The 27,096-nt window shown below is 42.2% G+C and overlaps 3 protein-coding genes across 6 annotated transcripts in view; 1 reads left to right on the top strand and 2 right to left on the bottom strand.

The window, feature by feature from the left end:
* The window catches only part of rhobtb3 (Rho related BTB domain containing 3), a 34,486-nt gene extending 24,443 nt beyond the window's left edge, over nt 1–10,043 (bottom strand). Inside the window, exons 1-5 of one of the 2 annotated variants that reach the window (XM_049580462.1) lie at nt 9,572–10,043; nt 8,975–9,206; nt 7,865–8,057; nt 3,174–3,325; nt 1,788–1,896 (exon numbers count right to left, since the gene is read on the bottom strand). In XM_049580462.1, the coding sequence (XP_049436419.1) occupies nt 1,788–1,896; nt 3,174–3,325; nt 7,865–8,057; nt 8,975–9,206; nt 9,572–9,573 (688 nt within the window). In that variant the 5' untranslated portion in view covers nt 9,574–10,043. Of the gene's footprint in view, nt 1–1,787; nt 1,897–3,173; nt 3,332–7,864; nt 8,058–8,974; nt 9,207–9,571 lie in introns of both variants that reach the window. The other variant, XM_049580454.1, reaches the window with a different exon arrangement.
* A 4,629-nt stretch (nt 10,044–14,672) lies between these two features.
* rfesd (Rieske (Fe-S) domain containing) lies at nt 14,673–19,017 on the bottom strand. Its single transcript, XM_049577880.1, has 4 exons — nt 18,916–19,017; nt 17,828–17,979; nt 15,593–15,627; nt 14,673–15,297 (listed from the first exon to the last, which is right to left on the bottom strand). Exons 2-4 carry the CDS (start codon nt 17,973–17,975, stop codon nt 15,004–15,006), a joined length of 477 nt encoding a protein of 158 aa, XP_049433837.1. The 5' UTR covers nt 17,976–17,979; nt 18,916–19,017; the 3' UTR covers nt 14,673–15,003.
* A 1,603-nt stretch (nt 19,018–20,620) lies between these two features.
* Nucleotides 20,621–23,965, top strand: nudt2 (nudix (nucleoside diphosphate linked moiety X)-type motif 2). Of its 3 annotated transcripts, none has more exons than XM_049585018.1 (3): nt 20,621–20,707; nt 22,740–22,869; nt 22,953–23,965. In XM_049585018.1, exons 2-3 carry the CDS (start codon nt 22,743–22,745, stop codon nt 23,273–23,275), a joined length of 450 nt encoding a protein of 149 aa, XP_049440975.1. In that variant the 5' UTR covers nt 20,621–20,707; nt 22,740–22,742; the 3' UTR covers nt 23,276–23,965. The 3 variants fall into 3 exon arrangements, with proteins under 3 accessions (XP_049440975.1, XP_049440964.1, XP_049440956.1); XM_049585007.1 differs by having other exon boundaries at nt 20,636–20,707; nt 22,725–22,869; XM_049584999.1 differs by lacking the exon at nt 20,621–20,707 and having other exon boundaries at nt 20,723–22,869.
* The last annotated feature ends 3,131 nt before the right edge of the window (nt 23,966–27,096 follow it).

The raw sequence follows: 27,096 nt of genomic DNA, 5'->3' as shown, positions 1-27,096 counted from the left end.
ATACAGTAACAGGATTTTGGTTTAGATTTTCAGCACTGAATGGTTGTACAGTTTGATCTGTGTTTCATATTGAGGCAGAGAGGGGCGTCTCTCTGCCTCAATCTGCTTACAATAGTTTTTGTGTCCATGGTGGTCATGGATGGTGGTGGCGGGTGAACAAAAATGCAGTATATTGCAATCTTTAGTTCAAGCAACAGCTCTACAGCCAGTGGAGATGAGCAGGGAGGTCGGGCTGCTGTGAGGATGAAGGGAAGTTTACCGCAGTTCACTCATACACTTGCCACATTGTTACAATGTGGGAGGTATGGGAAGTCCACGTGGACTTGCGGCAGTGTTGTTGGATTCTGGATGTGTGGACAGTTAAATCATTCCAAAACCAGATACCATGGATTACCACAACCATCCAGAAACATGGACATTTATAAAGCAGCAGCCAACAATATAAAAAGATGCAAAAAAGGACTAAGTTACAGCACACAGAGTTGTACTTTGTATAATTCCCTGTGCACATAAATGATTGATTGATTGTTACGATACAAAGATGAGTAAAAATGCTTAAGTATCCCTTTAAATTTTGCTACAATAACCAACATTACTGTGTCTCTGCTGCTTGCTCTGTCTGAATGTTTGTGCTTCTGAGTCTTAGCTTCTTTTGATCATTGTCCAGTGGTCACTTATCTTTTCTATTAATTAACGTTTTGTGGCAGTTTCATTAAGTCTAGAATAAAGCTACAATCTGCTGCAAACCAAACACTTTTGACACAAGTTCAATGCAGTTAGTTTTGAGGCTTAATTAAAATGTAATCTGAAATTCTGGATTTTAAATAAGCAGATTAAAAGTAAATTAGAGTCTAAACAATGAGTTGATGATTAACTGATTAACATTTTGATTATCTATTGACCGTTTGAGTCATTTTCCAGACAAAAAAGCCAAACATCGTCTGGTTCCAGCGTCTCAAAGAGAAAAGATGTGTGAGTGTGTGTCTGTTATATCCTTGAGTTTTAAGTTGTCGTCAGACACAAGAAACTATTTTCAAATGTGATCTTGCAGCCTTAAACTAAATCTTGCAATGCTTAGATGTGAATATTCAATTTAAATATGCACAAAACTTAAAAACACACAACACAATGCAATGGTGCTAGGTGTGCTGCTGGCTGGACAAGTGGGTATTTTGGGTGCCTAAATACCTAAACTGATCAAGAACATCTGGTAAAACACACGGTGAATAATTAATCATCTTCTGTTCCACGACTACAGTCCCCGAGCTGCCTCAGAACAAGACACTAAACGCTCAGTTGTTGCTGTGTCTGATGCTGAAAAGAGCTCAGTCTAAAATTGATTCAAACGTCATTGTATAAAAGCAGTCTACCTAGCTCTTTGTCTCTCTTCTTCTATCCAGTTTGAAACAGAGAATATTGATCTGGATAAAAACCTTTGTGCTAAGCTTTTTTTATGGCTATGTAAGCTGTAAGAAGCAACATTCCAGTCAATCCAACTGCATGTTTCTATACACCATAAAGAGTTTTTAAAGCAACAATAAATAATAATAATAATAATAATAAAAAATTTTATTTGTATTGCACTTTACATTTTAGCAATCTCAAAGTATAATAACAAAATATTGTGAAGATTACTACATGTATCACTAAATAGAAATAATAATTGCTATTCATTAAATAACATGATTTAAAAAATTGCTTAAAATGGCTAACACTCACAAGACACAAGCAAATGACACTCAAAATAAAGCAGTTTTAATTTTTAGCTACCATAGTACTCCTCTGACCTGGTTGTTCCAAGTGAGGGGGACGAAGCTCGTTCACTTTATTTCCTCGCCTCTTCTCGGGCCGCTCTTTGGCTTTGTGTTTCAGACACTGAATCATGAAGTACTCCAGCTGTACAGCACAGAAATACAAACGGTAGTACAAACTCGAGGCACCAAAATAGTGATGTTACATCATTGATTCTTTTCTTTGGAAACAGCTTTCTGAGAAGACCAGCGTAGCCACCTGTCCTTGTCTCTACTACCAAGTATTGCACCTATGTGAAATGCAGAGCCAATAGACAGTCAGTGTGTGTGATTTTAAGAATTTTTATTACAGCTTGGTCTGGGCAGAATACAGGAATAATTTTATCAAAAGATACTTAGTCATACAGTCTCTCAGCACATCAGTGATCATATAAACTCAAGTATGAAAATCAAAATGCAACAAAAAGTTAATTTAAAGGATAACTTAGGGTAATTTTTCAACCTCGACTATATTTTTTGCATATTTTTGTGTCTAAGTGACTAATGGAGTCAACTGTTTTTTAAATTGGTCCAGTATTGAGCATTAAAGTTTAAGTTTTTAAAACAGGCTGCGGTATAACCACTTGAGGCATGTTCGCACTGTCTATTTACATCCACTAAAAGTGTTTGTTTTTGCCACTGACAGGCTCAGATGGTTGACAGTGATGGTGTCTGACTACCTTACGGAAAAGATCCCTACAGAGATAGGCCTTTTTATTAACGAGTATCCTTTGGGTTGAACCAGACATAGCTCCTGAAATCGCCATCAACAAACTCCCCAGACTACATTTAAATAAGCAGTAATTTGATCATCTTCAAACACACTTCATTCAAAGCTGACAGAAGCAAAACGAAACTCACAAAATCAATTAGGTTCATCTTTCCACTGTTCCAACAATCACTAACTTTGATTTGGTTGAAATTAACCCTTAATTCTCCAAGTTAGATATAAAAATATTCTCGCTCGGGGCGTCGGTGGCTTAATGGTAGAGCAGGTGCCCCATGTACAAGGCTGTTGCAGTAGCGGCCCAGGTTCGACTCCAGCCTGTGGGCCTTTGCTGCATGTCACTCCCTCTCTCTCCTCCTTTCACACTTGTCTGTCCTATCCATTAAAGGCTAAAAAGCCCCCAAAAAATATCTTGTTACACTGCAGCCAGTTTAGTCAGTTTTAATACTCTTGCTCAGTACTGAACCAATTTAAAAATTATTGTCTTCATTCGTGACTTAGACACAAAAACATGGGGAGATAGGGGACAGGTTGTAAAATACCAGTTACCCTTTAAATGCTTATTCAGCCAGAGCAGCTGACACGGCTTCTGATTCCACTGTAATCATTAAATTCTTATTTTGACCATTTACTTGCTGTGTGACGAGACCACTTACCACGCTGCCAAAGTAGCGACCCACAAAGACATGGTTGAGAGAGGGCAGCTCCAGGTAGGTGGCCCCCAGGTCCCGGGACAGCTGCAGACCTTCACTGTGAGGCACACAGCTACTCCAGTCGGACGCACACAGCGGGCACGTACAGGGAGGGCCTTCATCTTAACACAGAGAGTAGAACTTAGTTCTAAGAAGAAATCATTCAAACTTATAAATAACTGGATCTAATAAATAGTTGATGAGGGTATATGAAAAGCAATACATGAATCACGGATATTACATTATGCTTTTTAGGATGCATGAACCTTGTGTGAATTGAGCAGCCAGAGCTGGAAATACTTGTCTCATGTTTTACAGATTGAGGTGCTCTGTGCCTTGATATACTGTCCATAAAAAGGGCTATCATACTATTCATAAAATATTCAAGAAATTAACTGCCACATGTGCCTTCAAGCACAACATTTCCTTCCAGAATGTCCACAGCAGACAAGGATGATTTGAAGACTGAAGTCAGACAGAAAAAATCCACACACTGTACTAAATTCAGCTGCTAAATGTTTGGGTTTAACAGAGTCCTTTTTCAGGCACTGTCATTCTCTATAGTTAAGTCACACCCATCAGTCAGGTGGTTGTGATCTGCATGAGTAAGAATCAATCTATTTCCAGCCTGGGCCAATCAGAGCAGAGCATGGTAATAAGTGACACTCCCTGAGGGGTCAAAGTATGCCACTAGTGACAATTTAACATGCAGCAAAATAGTTATAAAATATCATACAACAACATCTAACACATCACAAAAAATACACAAAGTAAAATACACTATTCTGTAAATTTATTTCAGTGCTTATTAAAATTTTCTTGTAGATGAGCCAACAAAAAATGGAAAAAAGCAACAAACTAAAAGCTGCTTTGTGTGATGAACACAACATGAGCCACAACATTTCCCACACCAAATTATAAAACTTATCTGACATAACAGAACATAAAAAACACATGCACAGCCACATGTGCTTCCAGGATGTGGATTTGCCCTACATCCAAATCACTTGTCTATCTAAGAGTGACGATGTAGGCAACCAATAAGGACTTAAAAAGGGAGGGAGGTGTATGTAGTGTTTTTCCACTTTGTGAAAAATTGTTTTCTGTTTTATCATGTTTGCGATTTTGATTCTTAAAGTGTCATTAGGCCTTTGTTTGTCTCAAATTCAAAGGGACAGTTCAGTTCAGTCATTTTTCAGTCTAGACTGTTGTGGTGTGAGTTGCTGAGTGTCTGAGATATCGACTGTCTTCTCTTCAGTGTAATGGAACTAAATGACACTCAGCCTGTGGTGCTCAAAGCATCAAAAAAACAAAACAAAACAAAAAAAACATTTGAAAAACTCAACAGCGATGTCTTCTTCCAGAAATCATGATCCAGTAACTCAAGATAATCCACAGACCTTGTTGTGAGCAGTTTCATATAGGAACTATTTTCTTTTACCGAATTACACCTGCCAACCGTATCACCACGCAGAAGGAAAGTGCATCTACTCATGGACGAGAGGCTCTTGCGCATGACAGCACAAGATGTAAACATTAAAGGGAAATTTCGGTTTATTTCAACCTGTCTCCTATCGTCCTAAATTTGGTTCAAGTGACTAGTGACATACAGATAATAGTTAGCATGTTAGCCATTAGCCTAGATACAGCTGGGGCGCATAGTAGCGTCAGACCTGTTAAAATGTAAGTGAGAGGGCATACTTCAAGTGCAAAGTTAGTCCACTAAACAAACTTTTTTTCCACAAAGACCGCCTCATATCATTAGGATTAATGTCAGCGAACATATAGAAAACGACATGTAAACGTGTTGTCTTACCTTACCGGTGTGCTGTCATGTTTGTTTACCATCTAGCTCTGCTTTCCAAAGCATGGCCGAAATATCGCCAGAACAAGCAGCGATCTCATACTGTGCCTGAAATCTCGTGAGAAGAAGCAGCTCTAGATAAAGCCCTGCTGGATACTACTCCAGGTGAAGGGCATTACCAGAGATTACAGGCAACAAGTCGGAGATCAGTTTGAAAAATAAGGCTGCAACCGGTCCCATTCCTTGCAACAGAGGCATTCCTCTTCTGTGGGCATTGGGGCACAGCATTCACAGGTACACCACCAATCTCCAGAGCTATGCAGCCTTGCAGCAGCCATTCCTCCTCTCTCGTCCTCTACCTGCTGCGCCTCTCTCTCTCCTCCTCCTCTGTTCTTCAATTTCACGAAGCTCTTCGTCAGTGTATTCTGGCTCAAATAAATAAGGGCGTCCATCAAACTCTGCAAAATCAAATTCCTCCTCCACAAAGTCGAAGTCTGGCAAAAAGTCAGCCATTATTCTATAAATCTTTCATAAAATAAATGAATGAACTTTTCAGGCTACTGTCCGGTTCTGCCTTCCAGCTGGTGCTGCTTATTCAGGCACGGTATGACATCGCTGCTTGTTCTTGCGATATTTTGGCTGCGCTTTGGAAAGCAGAGCTAAACGGTAAACAAACATGGCAGCACACCGGTAAAGTAAGACAACACGTTTACATGTCGTTTTCTATATGTTCTCTGACATTAATCCTAACGATATGAGGCGGTCTTTGTGGAAAAAAAGCTTGTTTAGTGGACTAACTTTGCACTTGAAGTATGATCGTTCACTTACGTTTTAACAGGTCTGACGCTACTATGCGCCCCGGCTGTATCTAGGCTAACGGCTAACATGCTAACTATTATTTCTATGTCACTAGTCACTTGAACCAAATTTAGGACGATAGGAGACAGGTTGAAATAAACCGAAATTTCCCTTTAATGGTGTACACCACACATTAGCAAGCTCAGTGGTGCCAGGTGAGCTAGCAGTAGATGCAGGCTTCCCTTTGCAATATGGTCAACAGGTGTAGTTAGGTAAAAAAGAAAAAAGTTCCTACATGAAATTGCTCATACCAAGGTCTGTGGATTATCTTGAGTTACCGGGTCAGGATTTCTGCAAAGAGACATTGCTGTTGAGTTTTTCAAATGTATTATTTTTGGTGCTTTGAGCACCACAAGCTGAGTGCCATCTAGTTCCATTATATTGGAGAGAAGGCAGACATCTCTACTGCCGATATCTCCAACACTCAGCAACTCACACCAAAACAATCTAGACTGATAAATAGCACTACAGGTAAAAGGAGAAACATGTCTTTTTGATTTTGGGGTGAACTGTCCCTTTAATATTGATGTGTTTCTTACTTCGAGCCCCCCACATTTTCACAAAGTCCAAAAAAACAAAAACAGAATTATCTTGCAACAACAGAAAAGACAGATCAGCACACTTGCACTAGGACCAGTGACACTATGGCATGTGTGCACGGGGACCAAAGAGACAGAATCAAACAGAAAATTTGGAGGGATTAGCTCACAGGAGAAAAAGACTGCACAAAGGAGGAGAGAGCCAGAGATAAAAGAGAGAATGAGCGCGACATACAGCTAAGTGCTGAGGCATTTGATAAATCATACTGCTAATAACCTGCAGGCATGACATAGAGACTGAGCTAAGCAGAGTGTGTGTGTGTGTGTGTGAGACAGAGAGGAAAAGCAGAGTGAGCGTCTGACAGGCGGTGACTTGGCATATCAGTGGTATGTTTGTGTGTGTGTGTGTGTGTGTGTGTGTGTGCCCTTGGATAAATCTGCCTGTGCTCCTGTGTTCAGCATTGGTTTAATGGCTGTGTTAATGCACGTATACGGCAGCGCTCTCTGTCACAGCTGTGCCTTAGGTGGTCTAAAGTCGAGCAGCAGGAAGCGCTCAGAGCTCAGCCGTCATTCTCTGCAATCATGAGGGGATAGCATGAAAATACTCACAGCAGCGGCAAACAAAAACACAAACAAAGGCTCTGGTCTACAGCTCCCCACTGCCTCTCCTCCTCTCCTCTCTCCTCTCTCCTCTCCTCTCTCTCTCTCTCTCTCTGGCAAAGACTTGACTTACACTGTGATCATTCTGCAGCGGAGCTCTGACAGGATCTCAAAGTATGTCATGCAGACAAGCTAAAAATACAACCTGGTGCATTTGATGAGCATCTTTACAGAATTTCGATTCAACAAGGGTCAGTGTGTCTGTAAAAAAAACCACATCCAAACACACTGAGGCACCAAAATACACGTATGTTAATTCCTGGTGTGTTAAGCAGCCTCCACTACAGCTACATCCAAGTTTCTTAGTCCTACTTATAAGACAGACGACTGCTGTGGTGCACTTTTGAGCCGTGACGGCGTATATTTAAGAGCTGTGCAAGCTCTCGTCTGTTTGCAAAGCCTATAATGACCAAAACAATATAAACTTAGTGTCACTTTGTGTCTCCTGCAGGGAAGCATGTGAACTGACCGCCTGAAGGCAGCCAAGAGGAGATTTAATCACCAGCATCCTCCTCATCGCTGAGAGGACACATTAGAGGACAAAAGGCTCAGACAGTGATCTCACTGGCCCAAACAGAAGAACATGATATTGTCCCACAATCAAACTCAGCAACTGAGGCAGCCGCAAATCAAGCCTGAAATACAAGGATATCAAGAACAATGGCTGAGAGATAACACGTTTTGTATTTGCTGCCTCTCAAACTCCATTGTTCATTCATCAGTTGTCAAGGTATTGTCGGCAAAGCTAAACTCACGCTGACTCAAAGAGGAACACAGGACAAAAGCATCCTCACCGTTCAGCCGTGCTCCAACAGCGACCAGGATGACAGGCACACCCCAGTGCCTCAGGAGCGGGCGGAGTCTCGGGGCGTAGCCATTCCTGACCTGCTGGAAGGCCAGCTTGTCAGTGACTGAATATTTAATGACCAGGATGTCTGCCTGCTCAAGAACTTTCCGTACGCTGGCCCAATCGCTGTCCAACAAGTCCTGGAGAGGCAAGAACAGGGCAAGAAATATAAACAGGAGGAGGTCAGAGGAGGACAGATATGAGAGAGGCAATATACAGAACTGTCTGAATCTCCAACCTGTACTATCAATCTTACCTTAGATAACCCTAACCCTTCCCCTCTGAGTCTCTCCAAGTATAAATACCTCTGTGTGGCGCTTGGGACTTTACCCCCAAGGACCTGTGTGAGGCTAGCTGCTCGCTCTAAACCAACCTGATTCAACTCATTAGGCAGGAAAAAACACTTCAGAAAGCTTTGAGCAATTTGAATAAAAACAAGGACAAAGAGCCATAGAATTAGACTGACAGACTTGCCGCAGCACCACCCCTGACATAGTTAGACAGCCCTATAATAGGACGCATAGAGTGCTGCTACAAAATCACAACAACAGTGCTTTCATTTCAAATTCATATGCTATTAAGAACAAAAGTTCTTTCATTATTTTTTTGGAGTGCTGTGCATGTTAAAATAGCGTCCTCCTAAGAATAGAGACGTTTTTATAAAGCCTGTAATCAGCGCTGGAAGGCAAGTGGCCTTGGAATCTGAAATGTTGTAGGTTTTGTGAGAAACAGAAGCAGAGTGGGAAAGTAAACAGCACATCAGTGAAGTGACACACAGTTTCATTGCTTTGGCAAAATTACACCTCCTTTTTTCTGGAGTGTTTTGCTATCTTGGCCTGTCTTAACCTTTCTGTGTCTGATTTACTAGCAGGAAGGTGCAGGGGAAAGAGCCAAAGCAACACCTGGTAATGACTCTTAGGGGTCCTTTTTAATGTGCAAATTGAGGATGGACACATTAATGAGCAAAGCAAAGATGCACACCAATGAAAGTCCATCTTTTCCTCATCCTGCTCTGCACACACACACACACACACACACACACACACCAGTGTCTTACCCAGCTGGGGCAATCCCGAACCACCACAGTGACATCTCCAAACACACGTGAGGTGTACTCCATGAAGGCCGGGTTGTGGATGCTGCTCTCCAGGTCGCAGGGTCCCACCAGCGCTCCGTGACCCAGGTAGCTCCACAGCAGGCCTCCCTGCAGCTGCCCCTGCCCCATGATCTCCTCCCCGGGCCCGACTCCTCCGGGGCACTCGCTGCCCAGAGCCACGATGTGGATGGACCTGTAAGCCAGACAACTCGGGGTTGGAAGTGACTTGAATACAGCTGCACACAAGCAGATGCTGATCCAGAGGCAGAGCTGAGGGAGAGGAGGCACTTTTGCTTTGGTCCTTATTATTCATGTCTATCACGGAGACAGTGCATCACCGTTATGTCACTGGAAATGACAGAGAAGAAGCTTGCCATGGCCTTTGATATATCTGTCAGGGGATTGTGGTTGAATAAATCAGACACTTTGAGAAATATGTTCGGTGATGTGTTTATATAAAGCAGTGATATTGACAGAGGAATAAATAAAGCATGCAGCCATACCAGGAACCCCCTCTCCTCTCATGCCTTAATGAGTTGCAGCTTCAGAGCAACTTACATTGTGGTCACCGCTGTTTTGTTCCGCTGCTGTACGCTATGGAGCCCGTTTCCCTCACGGTGCGTTTCCACGCCAGTCTGCAGCAGTCAGACTCGGCTTTTCCGCAATGAGCCGCGGCTCCGCTCCGTCGTTAATCCCTCTCATCGGTGGCTGGCCCCCCGGGAGCACGGCTGCTGGGGAGTTTCGCAGTCACTCGCATTTCCCCGTCTCGTTATTCATTCATAAAAGCGGAGCCCGATACCGTCCCGAACCCGACCGCAGAGGCGCACCGGACAGCCCAGCCGGCGGAGAGGCAGAGCAGAGTGTGTGTACAGCAGCAGCGCCCATGGGCAGCCAATGCGCTAACAGACAAACAAGTTGTCAGTCGGTAGGAAACACAATTAGCGACGAGGAGAGGGCAGCCTCGCGCCTCGGCGTCCAGACCGTATGAATGACGTCGGTGGATAAAACAAAGTCTCAGTGGCAAAAACAACTAGAGAGAGAGAGAGAGAGAGAGAGAGAGAGAGAGAGAGAGTGGTCGCGCCTGACTCAGCAACACGCACGCGGGCATACACACGTAGAAGCGGCGCGCGCCAACACACACACATGCACAGGCAGCCTCACCAGGACCATGCTGTAAACATGCAGGAAATCACAATGATGTTTTGTTCAGTCAGACATAGTTTCACACCCTGGTGTCTGCTCAGAGCGGGTATAGGTCCTCCTTTACACAATCACAGATCAGGAGCTTTATCCTCTGATGAATAGGCTACATGTCACTGAACTCACCACATGAATAGGCGCCACAGGGACTGCCACAAGGTATGAGCATGGGGTGCAATGTTAATGATAGTCATAATAATGAGCTCATGTTTGCTGATGTAGCAAGGAATTATAAAACACTTAACAGGCTTTGGGGATGTTTTGTTGTGGGACTCAGTTAGGGACTGTTCGTTACTTGTGAGGGAGGACTGAGTGGTGCAAAATGAAGGAGGCATGTTGAATAAGTTTTGCCTTTTATTTTGGTTTAGAGAACGGACATACAACTTAAAATAGCTGTATTTTGTATTTATTATAAATGTAACCGTTGGAGCCTAGTGTTGTCTGCCTTGTGTTGATATGAAGAGGCCCAGCCCGTGGATATCTTTGGAGGTGATCTCCCTTTATTCCTGACAACTCTGACAGCAAGAGACAAAAACAAAATCCTCCATCAATTACAACCATATAAACTCAAGCCCCTACACAAATTAGGTGACACAGGAATAGGTTAGCATAAAATTAATTATAAACAAAGCTTAACAGCGCACCAAAACAACCACACCAAGACCTTCTTGAAGAGGTGGTCTCACTCTGGTTACAAATGAACTCTGGTGCAGTTAGTTTGTGGTGAGAACGTGTTCCAATCTCGATCTGAACCAACTGCAGTCACATGACACATTGTTTGGGTTAAACATGAGCATGTTACAGTCCTGGAGGATTATTAATGTGCGCCTCCTCCTGTACTGCCTTAATATGCACATTCAGCACATCCAATGCATCAGAACATTGTTTTCTAGTTGGAGCTGCGCCTTGTTTTCAAACTGTATGGTTTGACTAAAATGAACAATGACAGCAATATAGTCCACGATGATCAGCGCTAAAATCAGCCTGCGTAGTTGTCCCTCCATTGTGACATTAGAAAGTGTTGCATTTATCTTGTAAGTGTACTCTTCTTCAATGTTTTGTTTACTTCCTGTTTTTTCCTGCATGGAAATTGTGACCAACCAAGAGCAGCTTTCTCACACAGGCATTTTATCTGATCTGTTTTCAAAATTTGGTCCACTTGTAAATGCTGCTGTGAGAACACGAACCAACTCTCGGCAATTATGCAACTTTAACAAAATAAGTCCCTGACTCGGACCAAAGCAAGCAAACTCTAGGTCTGAAAGCACCCTTTGATAAACCAAATCTACCAGCACACAAGCTAAGCAATGTTCCGCTGTGGATGGGGGGGCTGCAGCAAAATGTGTTTTAGCCACCTAAAAAATCCATATCAGCGTAAGTGTGCGCTATGTATTTGGTTGGCCTTACCTTAGGCACTAACCAATCAAGGCTCCAGTAGACCAGCAGTGTTCTGCTCGATAAAATAACTGTTTTTGTCATTGCAGCCTGGTGGCTTTGATATAATGGCTTCAGTTACCCATCAGAAAAAGACTGTCTGAGGACAAGGTCAAGGGGTGAAAATATTCATGCATTTCCTCCAGTCACACAGGGCGGCTCAAGGAAAAACATTTGTAACTTTGGGTAGGGTAAAGATAAAAAAAAAAAGTCCCACCCAAGCTTTCCCTCTCTTCTGATAAGTAAAGAACAGTCCCTCAGTAGACTGGTGGATAAAAAGTGATAATGAGATGTGGTAGTCCCTCTTGGTCAAACTCCTGGGCTTCCAGAGCTTTTTGAGAGGAAGAATAGCTCGAGCCTTAAAGGTTTTATCAGAGCCTCCTGTGTCGTTCACAATATAATGAATAATGCAACACATCAAACCAACAGAGATATTTAGGCCTTGGGTTTGAATGCCCCGCAACGCTGTATTTCCATGCTGCTTACATACTGTGCAGTCCTCCTCCTCTGGAATAAGATGCACTATCCCTGCTAAGCAGTTTCCCCTGACAGCCTGCTCTTTATCTGGACAAAGAGTGCTCCACTTGACCTATTCCAAATGACCACCTGCACATAAGAGTACCTGCCTTGCATCAAGATTCCCAGTGATACAAATTTAATATCTCATGCGTAGTAACTTTGCAGAAGTGCTCAGCCCTCTCATTCCACGTAACCCTGGGTCCTGTGCATCTCTTGACTGTATTCAAAGCGTCACATGGGCAGAGGCTTTAGACTGTGTTGTGGGTTTGCTTGCTGTAGGCCAGCTACAGAGACCAGCATCATTCATGCACAGAGGAGCATCATACCACATAGCCTTTGTGTTCTCAACCCATGGCATTTGCAGTCATAGGGCCGTGTCACTGTTAGCCTGCACGGTGGGTACAGGAACAAATAAATTACCTGAATGTGACAGGCTGTCTTGACTCTTTACATCATATGGTTAAATTATATTGGCAAATTATGTTGCTCAGCATATTAAGTATAGGATGGCTATGCCATAAATTAAGATTCAAGATTTAACATAAACAGCCTCACCTTTACATATTTTTTGCAGTAATTATAAAATTAGACTTATACTGGACTGAAGACTTTAAATTAGCAACAGACAGCCTGTTTTACAAAGCAGAGGTTTGGAGAAAGACACGGGATATTTCCAGGCGGGTAAGGTCTAACAAAGAACGCCAGTCAAGATGTCACGGCTGCTGCTTTACAAATTTTGACTATTCTTAATTCACTCAGTTTCTTTCAAGTTCCCCAGTTTTATGCAAGTGCAGTGCTAAATCACTTAAGCTTTAGCACTTTTGAGTTTTCCCTTAAAGGAGCTCTACACAACCTTCAGAGCATATGATTCAGAATCTGACCCCGGATTGCATGCAAACAAGCTGAGCAGGAGGCTAGCAGCTAACGGTGCTAACAGAACAAAAAGTGCTAACAACAGCAACAGTGCTGACCTGATCATCAATGATTCTGTGATGATGCTATACCACTATCATGGATCGGGATGCCGTTATCAGTGCTGCTATGTCAGTGCAGCGCAGAGTGGTGTCAAGTAGCTAACCAGTCAACCTGGTCACACTCCGAAGTCGTTGAAAACCAGCACTTGGGCAGTGACTCACCGACGAATCAAGCCATCCTTTCATGTTGACATGATATGTGGCTGGTTGCCGTTGTTGTTTAATGGGAGGAAACGGAAGCAGGAGGAAACTTGACGGATAAATCATGAAAGTTAAGGGGGGACGAAAAGTCCAAGTAGGTTGGGGGGAGGGGTTTTAGATGGGTCCAACAACATCGACGTTTACCCAAGAGACCGGTGCTTGCTTCAAACTTCAATATGAAGCCAAACCCAGGTCTTTTTTTCCAAACCCAACCACATGTGTTGGCTAAATGTAACCACATGCATTTAGCGTTGAAGGAAGAAGGAAGGAAAAACCTCAATTCGCAGTGTTGTACCAATGTGATGCATTTATTTTGAAAGAGACTGTATACAAGCTGTAAATTTCCTGTGAAAACGAAGTGTATTCTTAAGACAGACAATGCATGTTATAGGCAAAAGTTGACACGGCATCCCAGAACATCACCAACCAACACACCCAGGGTACCTTGCACGTCATATGTTTGAAATGTCGACATATGTCGAGGACATATATATACAGGGACTCACATGCGCTCACATGTACGCATGGCCAGACCAAAGAACACAGAGGTTCGGAAAATAGTGTTTTGCTGCTATATTAATGCTCTGATTGTTACGACATCGCAAAATGCAACAAAGTCAGGTTTAGAGATATTGGTGACATCATGAATATTAAATGAATAGTTTGACATTTTGGGAAGTACACCTATTCCGTTTCCTGCTGAGAGTTGAGAAGGTGGAATACTGAATGTTCAAAACAAAACCCTGAAGTTCAGTACAGAATATGCACCAGGGGGCCCATGAGGGGCAGGAGTGGGAGACAGCCACAGCCAGCCACAGTACCTGTCTGAGGCTGCTGTCAACTTACCTTTTAACAATCTTCAGGGACTTGCTTTCCGTCCTCAGCAAGCTGTTTTTTTTCCACAGTTGCTGGAGGAATTTTTTGCCAATGGACATGAAACATGTTACAACACAAATGCCAGATGCAGCCTGTGACATTCCTGCTTTCTGATGTTATCCAAGGGAAACAGACATGGATGATACAAAAGTGGCCAGTATTGTGAGTATGATCTTTGTGTTTCACATTTCCCACTTTAGGACATTATTGATCATAAGCCTTTTTATCTTATTGATTCATTCACAATGCATAATGCATGAGGAATATTGGAAATACAGGTGGATACACCAGTGTGGGTTTGCATTTAGCCGCCTCGTGCCGCTACTCGATTTGAGAACATCATCCATCAGTCCATTATCTGTAACTGCTTATCCAATTCAGGGTCGCGGGGGGTGCTGGAGCTGATCCCCACTGGGCGAGAGGCAGGGTTAAGAACAGGGAATAAGAAATCAAAATTAATTCATAAAAAAACTTTTATTTAGTTAACTGCATGATTATTTTGAGATGAGCATATCAATCTAACATGGCAACATCTGAGCTGATATTTTAGTACAACATTTTAATATCATGTAAACAACCAGCAAGCCACAAATAAAGCAATTTAAAATTCTAAACACTCCTCAACTCATTAAAAACAAGACCAGTTTAAGGCTATCTAGGCCCTACTGGTTACTTGATGTAGAGCATGAATTGAAATCCTCTTTATAGAGTCATCATCCAATCATAGAGGTGATCAGGGGAGACGAGAGCGGACCGTTGCGATGACATCCTCATCCATCCATCATACTACTTTTTGTCTTTCTTCTTCTCAGCTTCTGCAGCTCTGGCCCTTTCCACCTTGCCCTTCTCTCCCTGGTAGAAGTCTGAGTCGAGCCAGCGCATTTCCTCAGAGAGCTTGACATAGACATCCCCATTGGTCTCAGTGACCGTGTGGACCCGCTGCTTCAGACCCTTGGAGTACCATCTGGGCACAGGCGGATTTTCCCTGGGGTCGGTGCCCTTGTATAAGCCCTCCCCTTCGGCAAGAGAGATCTTGTACTTGTGGTTTGGACAAATTATGCACAGCTTGCCGGAGATTTCCTGTGAGTGTGTTGAAAGAAAGCAGGTAAACAACCTTATGTGGGATAAGTGTAGGTCACTGAGGCCCCTCAACATTAGCATAACATTATATTAATGTGATTCAGGGTTGGTATCTTAATTACAGTGTTCCTCTATGCCTCGGCCCAGCAGCTGCCTGCAAGGTTTTTAGTGCAGATGGAATATGAAAACACAAAAGTACAGTCCTGTACTTTAACTTAAATGGCATTTTGCTTTCTTCGCTCTAGGTCAGACACAAAAACAACCCATAATCTCTTAAGTAAAATACAAACCTCACCTCAATGTCTCCTTCCTGCAGCAGCGTCCCAGCATCTGTCGAGAGGGTAGAGGATCAGTGTATTGCCGAATAAGCAAACAGTTTACAGCACACTAACCTTCTGCTGACTGGACACGCTTTAGAGGTGATATGTGCTAAAATGTTCTATGGATAACCAAGTAAAGCAGCTTACTGTTAAATGTCCCATAGCGGGATGTCTATCAGCAGCACCTTTATTTTGAATAGGTTCAGTGGAAGTAAGCATGTGTCAACAACAACTTTGATCCAGGCGAGAATATACATTGTTGGTGAAGTCTAATTGCCAGAGGTGGGATTAAGACACACATGCAAGTCAAAAGCAAGTCTTAAGTCTTAACCCTCAAGTCTTAAACAGGTCCCAAGTAACTGTGGTGAGAATTAAGCTAGTTAAGTCGAGTCCTTGCTTTAAAGCAACACTTACCTTTCTGGAAATTTTACGCTTTTCTTTGTTTAGGTTAAAATGCTATTAATAAGCTGATGGCACACTAAAATGTAAGTGAATTCCACCAGAGATAAAAACATAATTGTACCATTCTCATATGGTTCTAAGAAAACTCCGGCAGTGGGAGCGGCAGTGGCTCAGTCCATAGGGACTTGGGCTGGGAACCGGAGGGTCGCCTGTTCGAGTCCCCGTCCGGACCAAAATATGGAGCGTGGATCAGTGGTGGAGAGGGCACTGGGCACTGCCGAGGTGCCCTTGAGCAAGGCACCGAACCCCCCAACTGCTCGGGGCGCCTGACCAAAGGGCAGCCCCCTCACTCTGAGATCTCTCCACTTTGTGCATGTATAGGTCCTGTTTGTGCATGTGTGTGTCTTTCGGACCTGTGTGTAATTGACAAGCAAGAGTGAAAACATTGAATTTCCCCTCAGGGGGATTAATAAAGTGAATAAACTTAAATAAAAACTTAAACAATCACTGCATTCAGACCGATTGCTGCTAATATAACACATAATGTTATATGACAACACAGCATCCAGTTGCTAATGGCTAACGTTAGCCTACTGTAGTGTGCTGTGTGAAATGCAAGAAAGGTAGCTTTTGACTTAAAGTAGCTTTAAGTCAAGCAATGTTTAATGTTGCACCCTGCTTACACCTGATCAGTCTCATAAAATGATATTATGAGAAAATGATAAAAATGATATAATTGCCATTTTGTGGCAATTAATAACAGGCTTCCTAAATAAACAGCAAGGGAGAGTAGGACTCTAACACTATAATATAGCCCTGTAGCTCTAAAGTTAAAACCAAAGTACAACTCAAAAAAGTTGGATGCTGTGGGGGTCGTGTGACTGATTTGTGAGCTGCAGACTTTCCATACTGCTATTCTCTTCTCACTACAACCATCGACAACATAATCCTTGAACCCCATACGTATTATTTTTGGACTATAGCCCCCCTCCGTAACAGCTGCCTGATTTGCTGGCCTCAGCTGGTCTGTCATCTTGTAGGTTGCCAGGTTTGTGCACATTGCACTATAAATCATCCAATCATGTTTCAAAAACAAGAGTAAAATTTTAAAGGGGAACAATGCCCATTTGCAAAATTCATACATTATTTCTATGTTCTAAGAAAGTCCAAAAATAATAGTAAACATGAACAAAGTTCTCCCAAATCCCAAAACTGGAGTGCTAAAACTCAAATTTGTGACATCATAGGGTATAAAGCCTACAGACAATGAACTGGGAAAAATGTTACAGATGGCACTAAGAGGACCTCGGGGAGTGTTCTGAGTATGTGGGTACGTTTTCTGTTTCAGAACTGAGAACAAGGCAATAGCATAAAGCTTATTTGGGTATAAAAAAAAAGAAAACATTCTGTGTGTCCACAAAATCAGGCTCCTATACATTGTCTATGGAGCAGCTGCAGACTTTATACTCTATGACATCACAGGTTTAAGATTTACTTCTCTGGATTCTGGCTTTGAGAGAGAGTGGCTCATGTTCACAAATATTGATTGAACGTTCCTAGACAATTATTGGAATTCTGAATTTAGATAGTGCTCCCCTTTAATATCTAGAAAAATGCAGATATTTGATAAAAAGGTCAAGTCTTTTTGAGTCATCTGTCTCAAGTCTAGGTCAAATCAAAGTCAAAGCAAGTCTGAAGTCCTCAATTTTGTGACCTGAGTGTGACCTGAGTCAAGTCATGTGACTCAAGTCTCCTACCCCTGCTAACTGCCACTAATATGAGTTAAATGCAAGAGGAACATAACTCACGATAGCAGTAAGAGTCCATAGCATAGAAGGTGTTCTGGTGGTAGATGATCAGTATATCCCGACCCTCTATTGTTCTGAAAGAACGCTTTGCTTTAATAAGTTCATCCTTCTTCCCCACAAACTGAGGCTCTCCTGTAGACTCCTCCATGGCTCTGTGAAATAACGTTTAGAAGGCAAACATTAGCATTAATAATAGAGAAGTCTGTTATTTTTCTTTACAAAATCACAAGATTGGTTGTGCAGTCGATGCCATGTGGCGATTATTCTGGGTTAGGACTTCAACTGAAATCTTAACTACACGTGAAAAGTGTGGCTTTTGGATTTGTCAGCAGGATTATCGTGTTGGCACCTCCCATCACAGTTGTCAGCTTAAATTAAGTCCACAACACCTCCGGAAGATTCAGCCTGAAGAATCCAGGAAAGGACATCTCTTGGCACTGATCAGCTCTGTTACATACATGCTCAGACCTGTAATATTTATCCCTGATATCAGGGAGCCTTTAGCAGATCACAAGTTGAACTGTATCTATCCAAAGCTGAAGGATTTCTTTACTCTTGTTGTGCATTCCTGATGTACAAAACAGCAGACCAATCAAGTCCCTAATGATCACATGTGTGACCTACATGAATGTCATCATTGTGCAAAAGTAGTGGCCATCTAGAGACCACAGTCCTACATCCATGCGTAATCTCTGTGACAGCCAGTATATACAGAAAATGTCTGGATGCAGGGGAACCTGACCCCAAGTGTGATCCGTGTATAGCGGAGTGGAATAATGAGCACTTCAGTGCAGGCTGAGTAAGCACAGTAGTAGTGGCAGCGAAAGTCACATGTCCTGAGGCATCTGGCGAAACTACAGACAGCTACATGCTATGAAAGATGGATCTATAGAAAAGCAATATAATTGTTTATGTCAGGGAAATGATACATTTTCTTTAAGCGAGCCCTAACGGCCTGTAGGATGAATTTGTACAAATCCTGTGTGTGCATCCCATCTGCCTGTCTGTCAGCCTCACTCTCTCCCTCCCTATATATTCTTACTTGAAAATAACAAAAACATGTATTTTGGGTGAGTTCTTGTCTTTACCTTGAAACTCCGCAGCGGTGTCTCCTCTGTCAAGCCGAACAACTGTACTGCTGACAGTTCGGCGTGCGTGGGAAGGAGGCCCCATCTCTATTATCTTCACACACAAGCTGTCTTCAGTTGGCCCTATCTACACTGGGTACATTTCTTATCTGTCTCCCACAGGCGCAATACGATTGTGAAGAAATATGTAAGTTTGTGATAAAACATTTGTTTAATCTGTCAGTGCGAGAGTTTACAACCGGATGAATCTATTTAAATCAAATTATTTAAAAATAGATGTTACTATATATCAGGGCGTATAGTCTCATCAGTTTACAATAATATCTCAAAACAATAACTGACAATAAAAGAGAAGTCACTAATATAACATAAAACCTATAAAATAGTGATTCATTTATTTTCTGTAGACAGACACTGGGTGAGAGGCGGGGTACACCAAACTATCACAGGGCTGACACATAGAGACACACAACCATTCGCACCTATGGCCAATTTAGAGTAACCACTTAAACCACTTAACCTAACCTGCATGTATTTGGACTGTGGGAGGAAGCTGGAGTAACTGGAGAAAACGACATGGAAACTCTGCATAGAAGGGCTTCCCCACTCTGGGGTTCGAGCCCCCTACCCCAGGTTTAACGCAGGATCCCTCTTGCTGTGAGGCTAACCACTGCACCACCATGCCGCCTGATCATATAGCCTACCATCACAATAAAATAATATATCTGAATACAACAATTCTGCACTAGGAGTACTATTACTGTTTACTTTAAAGGGACAGTTCACCCCAAAGTCAAAAATACATATTTTTACTCTTACCTGTAGCGCTGTTTATCAATATAGATTGAACGAAACCCACTAAGCATATCACTGCACAAAAAGAAGAGTGTATGTACTCATGGACAAGAGGCTTGTGCTCGTGACAGCCTGAGATGTAAACATTAATGGTGTCCTTCTCAGCTTAACTGTAGCGTTAGCTAGCTCAGTGGTGCTAGGTGATGCAGTAGCATAAGGTTGTCACTATTGGCCTAAGTGCACACTAGTTATTTGTCACATAATCAAATAGAGTCTTGACATTAGGCAACATCAACATATACATAATTCAATAATCATCATTGCATACCTGTGTGAATTCTTCTAACACAAGCGTAAATCCAAGGTGGCAATCTGAATCACTTACCAGGGCCCGACACACTGTTGTAGGGCCAGCTTTCTCTCCCCACCCCACAGGCTTGGCTCGGTAGAAAGAAAATAAATCCTACATAAAGCAACAAGGTCTGTGGATTATCTTGAGAAACCAGGTCATAATTTCTGGAAAGAGACACTGATCTAACCTGGAATTCCAGATGCCCCGCCCCTAGCAAATTCGAATTTGCTCCAGGCTAACACTGATGTTTAGTTTTTCTAATGTGTTTTTTGGAACTTTGAGCACCACAAGCTGAGTGCCATCTAGTTCCATTATATTGAAGAGAAGGCAGACATCTCTACGGCTGATATCTCCAACACTCAGCAACTCACACCAAAACAATCTAGACTGATAAATAGCACTACAGGTAAGAAGAAAAATATGTGTGTTTGATTTGGGGGTAAACTGTCCCTTTAAATAATTTGATAACCCCTTTCACCACTGGCAGTAGCTGCCAGTACTGTCAAAGCAGTTTCAGAAAGCGGAACGGTTTATTTCCTTCTTGAACTCCGGACTCATTTCTCAGAGCACCGCTGAGCTCCGCAGTGCTCTCAGCCGGTGAGAAACAAACAGCGCCCAGTCAAATCTTGTGACAGTAAAGAGACCGTAAGTAAGCTGTTAACATCTGTCAAGTTTAATAAGTAGCTTCTTGTCGAAAGTGCAGTCTGTGTTGACAAAGGGAATAACAGCCACCATGTTCTGTACAGTGAGAACAGAAAGCATATTACACTGAGTTAACTCATTCAGTCTGACATCTGATCTGTGCACAGAGGTAAGACAGCTAACATGCTAGAAATGCTAACAGACTCCTTTGCTTTCCTACTGCTGCAGCAGTGTTGTATGAGGGTCTGTAAACCTGCACAATCTGTCACAGATCAGAAGAAGCTGCTGTGTGCTAGGCTAGCTAATGAAAGTGCCCGTCAGTCATAGCAATGCAGGAGTCATTTAGTCCTCTACAGTTTGAACACATAGCAATATGCTTGGCATGCTCTGGTTAACTCCAGTCAGAAGCAACACTGCTGAACTTTGTCCTGACTGACCCAGCGAAGCAAAGCTGTGGTCACCTGTTTTTAGAAATTTTTAGAAACTAAATCGCTAAACTGACCATTTCAGAACATTTTAAACAATAGTCTTAGATCAGGGGTTCTTAACATTTCGATCACTGAGTACAGTTTTAAAGAGACGGTATGTGATTGAGGGGGCCGGACAGGAAAATTGCACACACTATGACTTTTTATGACATATTATGCTATAACTTTTTAATGACAAAAACTGCAACAACACAAAAGTGATGCAGCTTATGTAACAATCAGTACACTGCAGTTCTCCACTTTTTAAGACATTTAAGAGTAATAAAGTTGAGACAGTAAAGTGTTTGACATTGACTGTACCTACTGACAGCAGTCGAGCAACTCCTTCAGCTGGGGAACGCCACTTGCACACACCACATGCAGAACTGCACTACACCATAACATTGGAACTGGTAGTAATAATATTGGCAATATATTACGTTTCTTTATGACAGTTAAAAACATTTGCTTTCTGTACAATTATTTCGAACAGCAGTGTGTGTTGAAGCATAGAAATTTTAATATATATTACAATTACTGCCTAGCAGCAAAGGCTCAAATTAGGCTAGTATGTTGAACAAGAAAACCTGCACCTAATAGAATAAGGGGAATAATGGGAGCTAGAATTTCACATAAAGTGATTTCAAACAGTTACATTGACCTTAAATGTTACCATCACAGCAGTTTGTACACTTGATAGAAAAAAACTGTGTCCTGGGCTGGTGGGGTCACACATGGTTGGTTGAGATGTATATTTTATGGTAGTGAATGGACATTCAGTTCACAGGCAACAGCTCTGGTGGACATTCCTGCAGTCAGCATGCCAATTACACGCTCCCTCAAAACCTGCAGCATCTGTGGCATTGTGTTTGTAATTAAACCTGCACATTTTAGAGTGACCTTTTATTTTGACCACTTCAGGACACATCTGCATAATAATCATGCTGTTTAGTCAGCATCTCCATATGCCACCCCTGTCAGGGTTATGGATTACGGATTATATTTGCAAAGTGCTCACTGACATGAATTTTCACCAATTTGTGACTAAATTTGAACTAAGCATTTTGCACACACACAAAAAACATTTAGATCTTTTATTTTAACTTAGTGAAAATTGTGTATGTGTTAGTCAACAGAACTATTTTGCAGGTCCTTGTGTACATGCATGGACTTTACCAGTCAAATACACATTTAACTATTGTGATTTTACTTGCAAAACAACATCTGGAACCTTTGTGTACACATACCCATTACCTAGACAAATTTATAAACATGAGCATTTAAAGCGTTCCCATTAGACAAGTACTTCTTTATTTCATATTGTTTGTGATCTAGGATAATGTATGTTTTCCCCTTACGTCATGCTTTACACTCCCATAGAGAACAGTGGTTTTGTATTTCATCATTAAAAGCTGACCCTAAATGTTCAGGTGGCTCAACAGCACACATTGCAGCCTTTTGTTTTCTATAGTGGAATTCTGTAACACAATGTAATGCAAACTGTGTGTGTGTGTGTGTGTGTGTGTGTGTGTGTGTGTGTGTGTGTGTGTGAGAATTTGTTGAACAAGGAGATGGCGCTGCGTGCTTGTGGCTTCATAATATTTCGGCGTCTAGCCAGCTGCATCCCTCCACCAGACAACATCGAGTACCTCCTCTTGCAGACCTCTTATGGGGAGCACCACTGGACCCCACCCAAAGGTGTTCACGAGTTCAAAATGTATCACATAGTTGATTCTATACAATAATGACATAATAATTACATCTAACCTGTTCACCATCAGGTCATGTGGATCCAGGTGAGGATGACCTCACCACAGCTCTGAGAGAAACCAAAGAGGAGGCGGGGCTAGGGGCCGAGCAACTGCGGGTGATTGATGGCTTTTTGCGGGAGCTGCGCTACGAGGTGCGAGGTAGACCCAAAGAAGTGCTGTACTGGCTGGCCGAGCTGAGGGACCCAGGGACAGCTGTGACTTTGTCGGACGAGCACCAGGACTACCGCTGGGCCCGGCTGGAGGAAGCCTGCACTCTGGCACAATACAAAGACCTGCAGGACACACTGAGAGCAGCACACAGACACCTGGAGGCTCAGCAGGACAAACAGTGATGAATCAGAATGTGGACTGTGCAGGCAGGATGATTAAAAAAGGGAAAGCTGCAGCTGGCACATTGAACCCTCAGACCTTAGAGCACCCAATGACAATGTGTCTGTGAATTATGTGATTGATGATTTTGTCTCCGTCAGGTTCAAATACTGTTAAAATCTGTTTAAACTAGGGCTGCACAATTAATGGAAATAAGATTAGTTCAAAAAAGTGCAATATTCAAATCGCAATTTTTTGATAAAGGGAAAATGTGTCACAACATACCATTATAAATGACTCATAGTGGTGCTACACACATATCTCAGTTGTTTTTTTTTTGCATATTGTACAGCTCCAGTTTAAACACTTTGTCTCTGATGTACGGTTTAATGCAAGCCTGAGTAGATTCCCTTCTCTCAAAACAAAGGTGAGAATGGAGGGCATGAATCAATGCTTGAAAACTGATCTTAGTTACTGCACAAAAACATGTACGATACACTTTGTCTTTAAAAGACATACATGAAGAGATGAAAACAAAAGATATTTTAATGTAAACAAAATAAAACACAAAAGGTAGTGAAGGAAAACTAAACAAGGAGAGTCCCACTGGAACTCAGTGGGGGAGTGTAAACCTTAAGAGGGGGATATGTTTACATACAGTTTTTATCTGTCTGTAATCAGAATTAATTGTATTAAACACAATAAAGAAACAAGTTTGGTGTACATTGATATTCATAAAACTGTATTTTAAAGTGTAAAAAATATTTACATGGGGGGCTCACCTTGTAAAAGACAGTATCCAATGGTGGGGTACAAATAACTTTGTCAAGCCAAAAGATGAGTGGATAAAAATACAGTGTAGATCACAGATGCTGCCACAGGGTGGGGACAAAAACAAGGTATCTGGTGGTGTATATTTTCCATCATAGACTACAAAAAACTGCTGGCTGTAGAAATACGACTTGGATGACTCATGATCTCAGTCACAGCCTTCAGGCTTTTTTTCCCCTTCAGCTCTCAGCATCCAAATAAAAGTGAGATACATCGATTACTTTTGCAAATTAGTTCCTGTCCAGAAATTAAAAGCGAGTAATGGGGATCATTAGAAACTATGTGGTCATAAAATATAAGAGAGACCATTAGTATGCAATGATTCTGGGTCAATGTACACATCATCATAAATGTCAAACGGAGAACATCAGGTTAACCATATTTTCAGGGATGATATAGACATCTCTATATTTTACAGCCCTTAGCATACAAATGAAACCATTTGCAAGCAGGAAGAATTACCATGTCATAAATTAGACTGTGGACATCGGAGATCAGGTCTTATTTACTCTGCGATGTCTGCCCCTTAATGAGGGAATATTTAAGATATTTCTCAGTGAAAAAGGAAGTGATTTAGGACAAACAATAATGTCAGTAAAACTAGTCAGCGCTGGCTCCACATTCTCGTTTCGAGATGAGATGATTGAGTAGGGGATTATGTTGTGTCAGCATGGAGACTGTTAATCATGTCAAAATTATAATTCTAATTTATTTTTTAATCCAATCAACTAACCCTTATATTGTTCAACAATTTAACAGTGTTATATTCTATCAATCTCGTACAAACCTGAAAAGCAGTAAGTGCTTGTTCTCTCACAAGCAAATGTTGAAAATCAAGTGGGACTTCAAACTTGACCCTGGTTACTGGTGCTACCACATTGTTCTCTATACAGTCAGGAACATGTTCTACTCTCAGTGCTGTGCTGCAGGATCACATTAACAGCCTCTGCCAAAGGGTTGAAATAAGAGTAATTAAAGAAACAATTGTGTTCTTGCAACTCATAAAGCAGAGTGGAAGCACTCACTTCATTTAACTGTTATTTTGTTTCTGGGTATTTTAAGGACACGGGAAAGACAGAGACAGCAGTGAGCTGGAGGTCAGGGAAAGTGCAGTAACCTATGTCTTTACACTATCACGAAACACACACAGTATACTGTAAAGTAACACTATGCATTGAGCAAAAGCTGAAATGTTGCTTTAAGACCCATCAGGGCATCATTAAACCAGTAATTAATTTCATGCCTGGTAGAGCAGAAAAGCTCCTCTCCCAGTGATAAAGGACAGCTAATTGTTCTGAACTGAAATTACAGTTCTTTTCATGATTAAACATTTGCTCTGCAACTTGGTCGTCTGTGTGTCATGTTGTTATAGGGTATGGAGTATCTTAAAATTGTCTCTCTGCATTCAGTGTCAAAATGAATTTTGATTAGGGTGAAATTATGGACCATAATGATGCACAAGTTTGGCCATCAAGGGGTCTTTCAGAGTCATTTCACTGGATGTACTAAAAAAACTCCCTTACTACTCTTAATATTCAGCAATGTAGGTAGTCTGATTCTGTGGAAGAAAGATTTCTGCTTCCACCTCAGTACAATGGAGCTGAATGGAGTTTTGTTTGTGGTGCTCAAATCATTATTAAGATTATAATAAAAACATTCAACAGCAAACTGATCTCCCTTGAACAATGCCACTTTGTAGAAAAAGAGCTAATGAGAAGTCAACACAAATGGTTTTTGCCTTTTTATTTTCTCTCACTCCACTCCACCTCACTGTTCTGATTGTGATGATCACTCACTGATGCAAACATTAGGATAAACTGCAGGACTGGAGGTTGTACCCATGTAGATAGACTGTTAGTAACAGAATTTTGGATAATTTCTCCCTTATGTTGGATTTAAAGAAAAAAAGAGGCCTGGGATTTTGAAAGTTCTGTGCACATTTTAGTTGTTCCTAGGACTGGACTCTTTTATGGACAAAGACATCAGATGTTGTACCTGGAATCAGCTGGAGCGACTCTACCAGTTTGGGTGTCACAGTCTCTAATGCTCCTATTACCTATGGGACTAATGCTCCACATCTGCTCCAGTTGTTCCTTGAGCACCTGGTACTTCTCAGTCTTTTCATGTTCTTTCTTTCTTCCTGATGTTACCGTTGGCTGGGATTGCCAAATCTACCACAACTGCCCTCTTCTGCTTCTTGTCAACCACCACTATGTCTGGTTGGTTAGCTAGCAGCTGCTTGTCCATCTGGAACTTGAAGTCTAAAAGGACCTTAGCCTTGTTGTTCTCAACCACTTCCGGTGGTTTGTCCCATCAGGACTTGGGGACTTCTAGTCCATACTCAGCACAGATGTTCCTGTGCACTATCGCAGCCACTTGGTTGTGCCTCTTGGTGTATGCTGTAACAGCTTGCATCTGACATCCTGTTACTATGTGCTGGACTGTCTCAGGGACCTCTTTGCACAGCTTGCACCGGGGGGTCTTGTCAGCTATGGTGGACCCCTGCCTCTATGGATCTGGTGGTCAAGGCCTGTTCTTGTGCTGCCATGCCCTTCAGGACAGCCTTTTCTAGCCACTGGTAGAATTTCCTGATGTCAGCCACTTCATCTATCTGCCAATGGTACATCCTATGGTGGGGTTTGGTCTGCCACGATATTTCCTCTTCCTCCTTATCACCCTCTGTCTTCTGCTGCCAGAGGCACTCTCTGGGCAGGTCTTCTCAGGGGGGCATCTTCCCGATGTATTCTTGGATGCTCCTTGTTTCATCCAGAATCATGGCTCTGGAGAATCACTAATCCTTGTCCTCCCTCTTTTTGCTGCTCAGTGAGTCTCAGGGTGCTGGACCATGCATTGTGAGGACTTTTCATGTCTTGACATCAGCAGTATCCATCTCCTCCTGTGACCAGCTCAGTATTCCAGCTAGGTATCTGATGACTGGTAGGGTGTATATGTTGATGACTTGGGTCTTATTCCTCCCACTGAGCTGCCTTCGTAGCACCTGTCTTACCATCTG

Source organism: Epinephelus fuscoguttatus, linkage group LG1 (assembly GCF_011397635.1).
Source record: "Epinephelus fuscoguttatus linkage group LG1, E.fuscoguttatus.final_Chr_v1".
Taxonomy (NCBI): domain Eukaryota; kingdom Metazoa; phylum Chordata; class Actinopteri; order Perciformes; family Serranidae; genus Epinephelus; species Epinephelus fuscoguttatus.
Note: the sequence above shows the minus strand (reverse complement) of the source record. Positions and strands in the feature narration are given on the sequence as shown.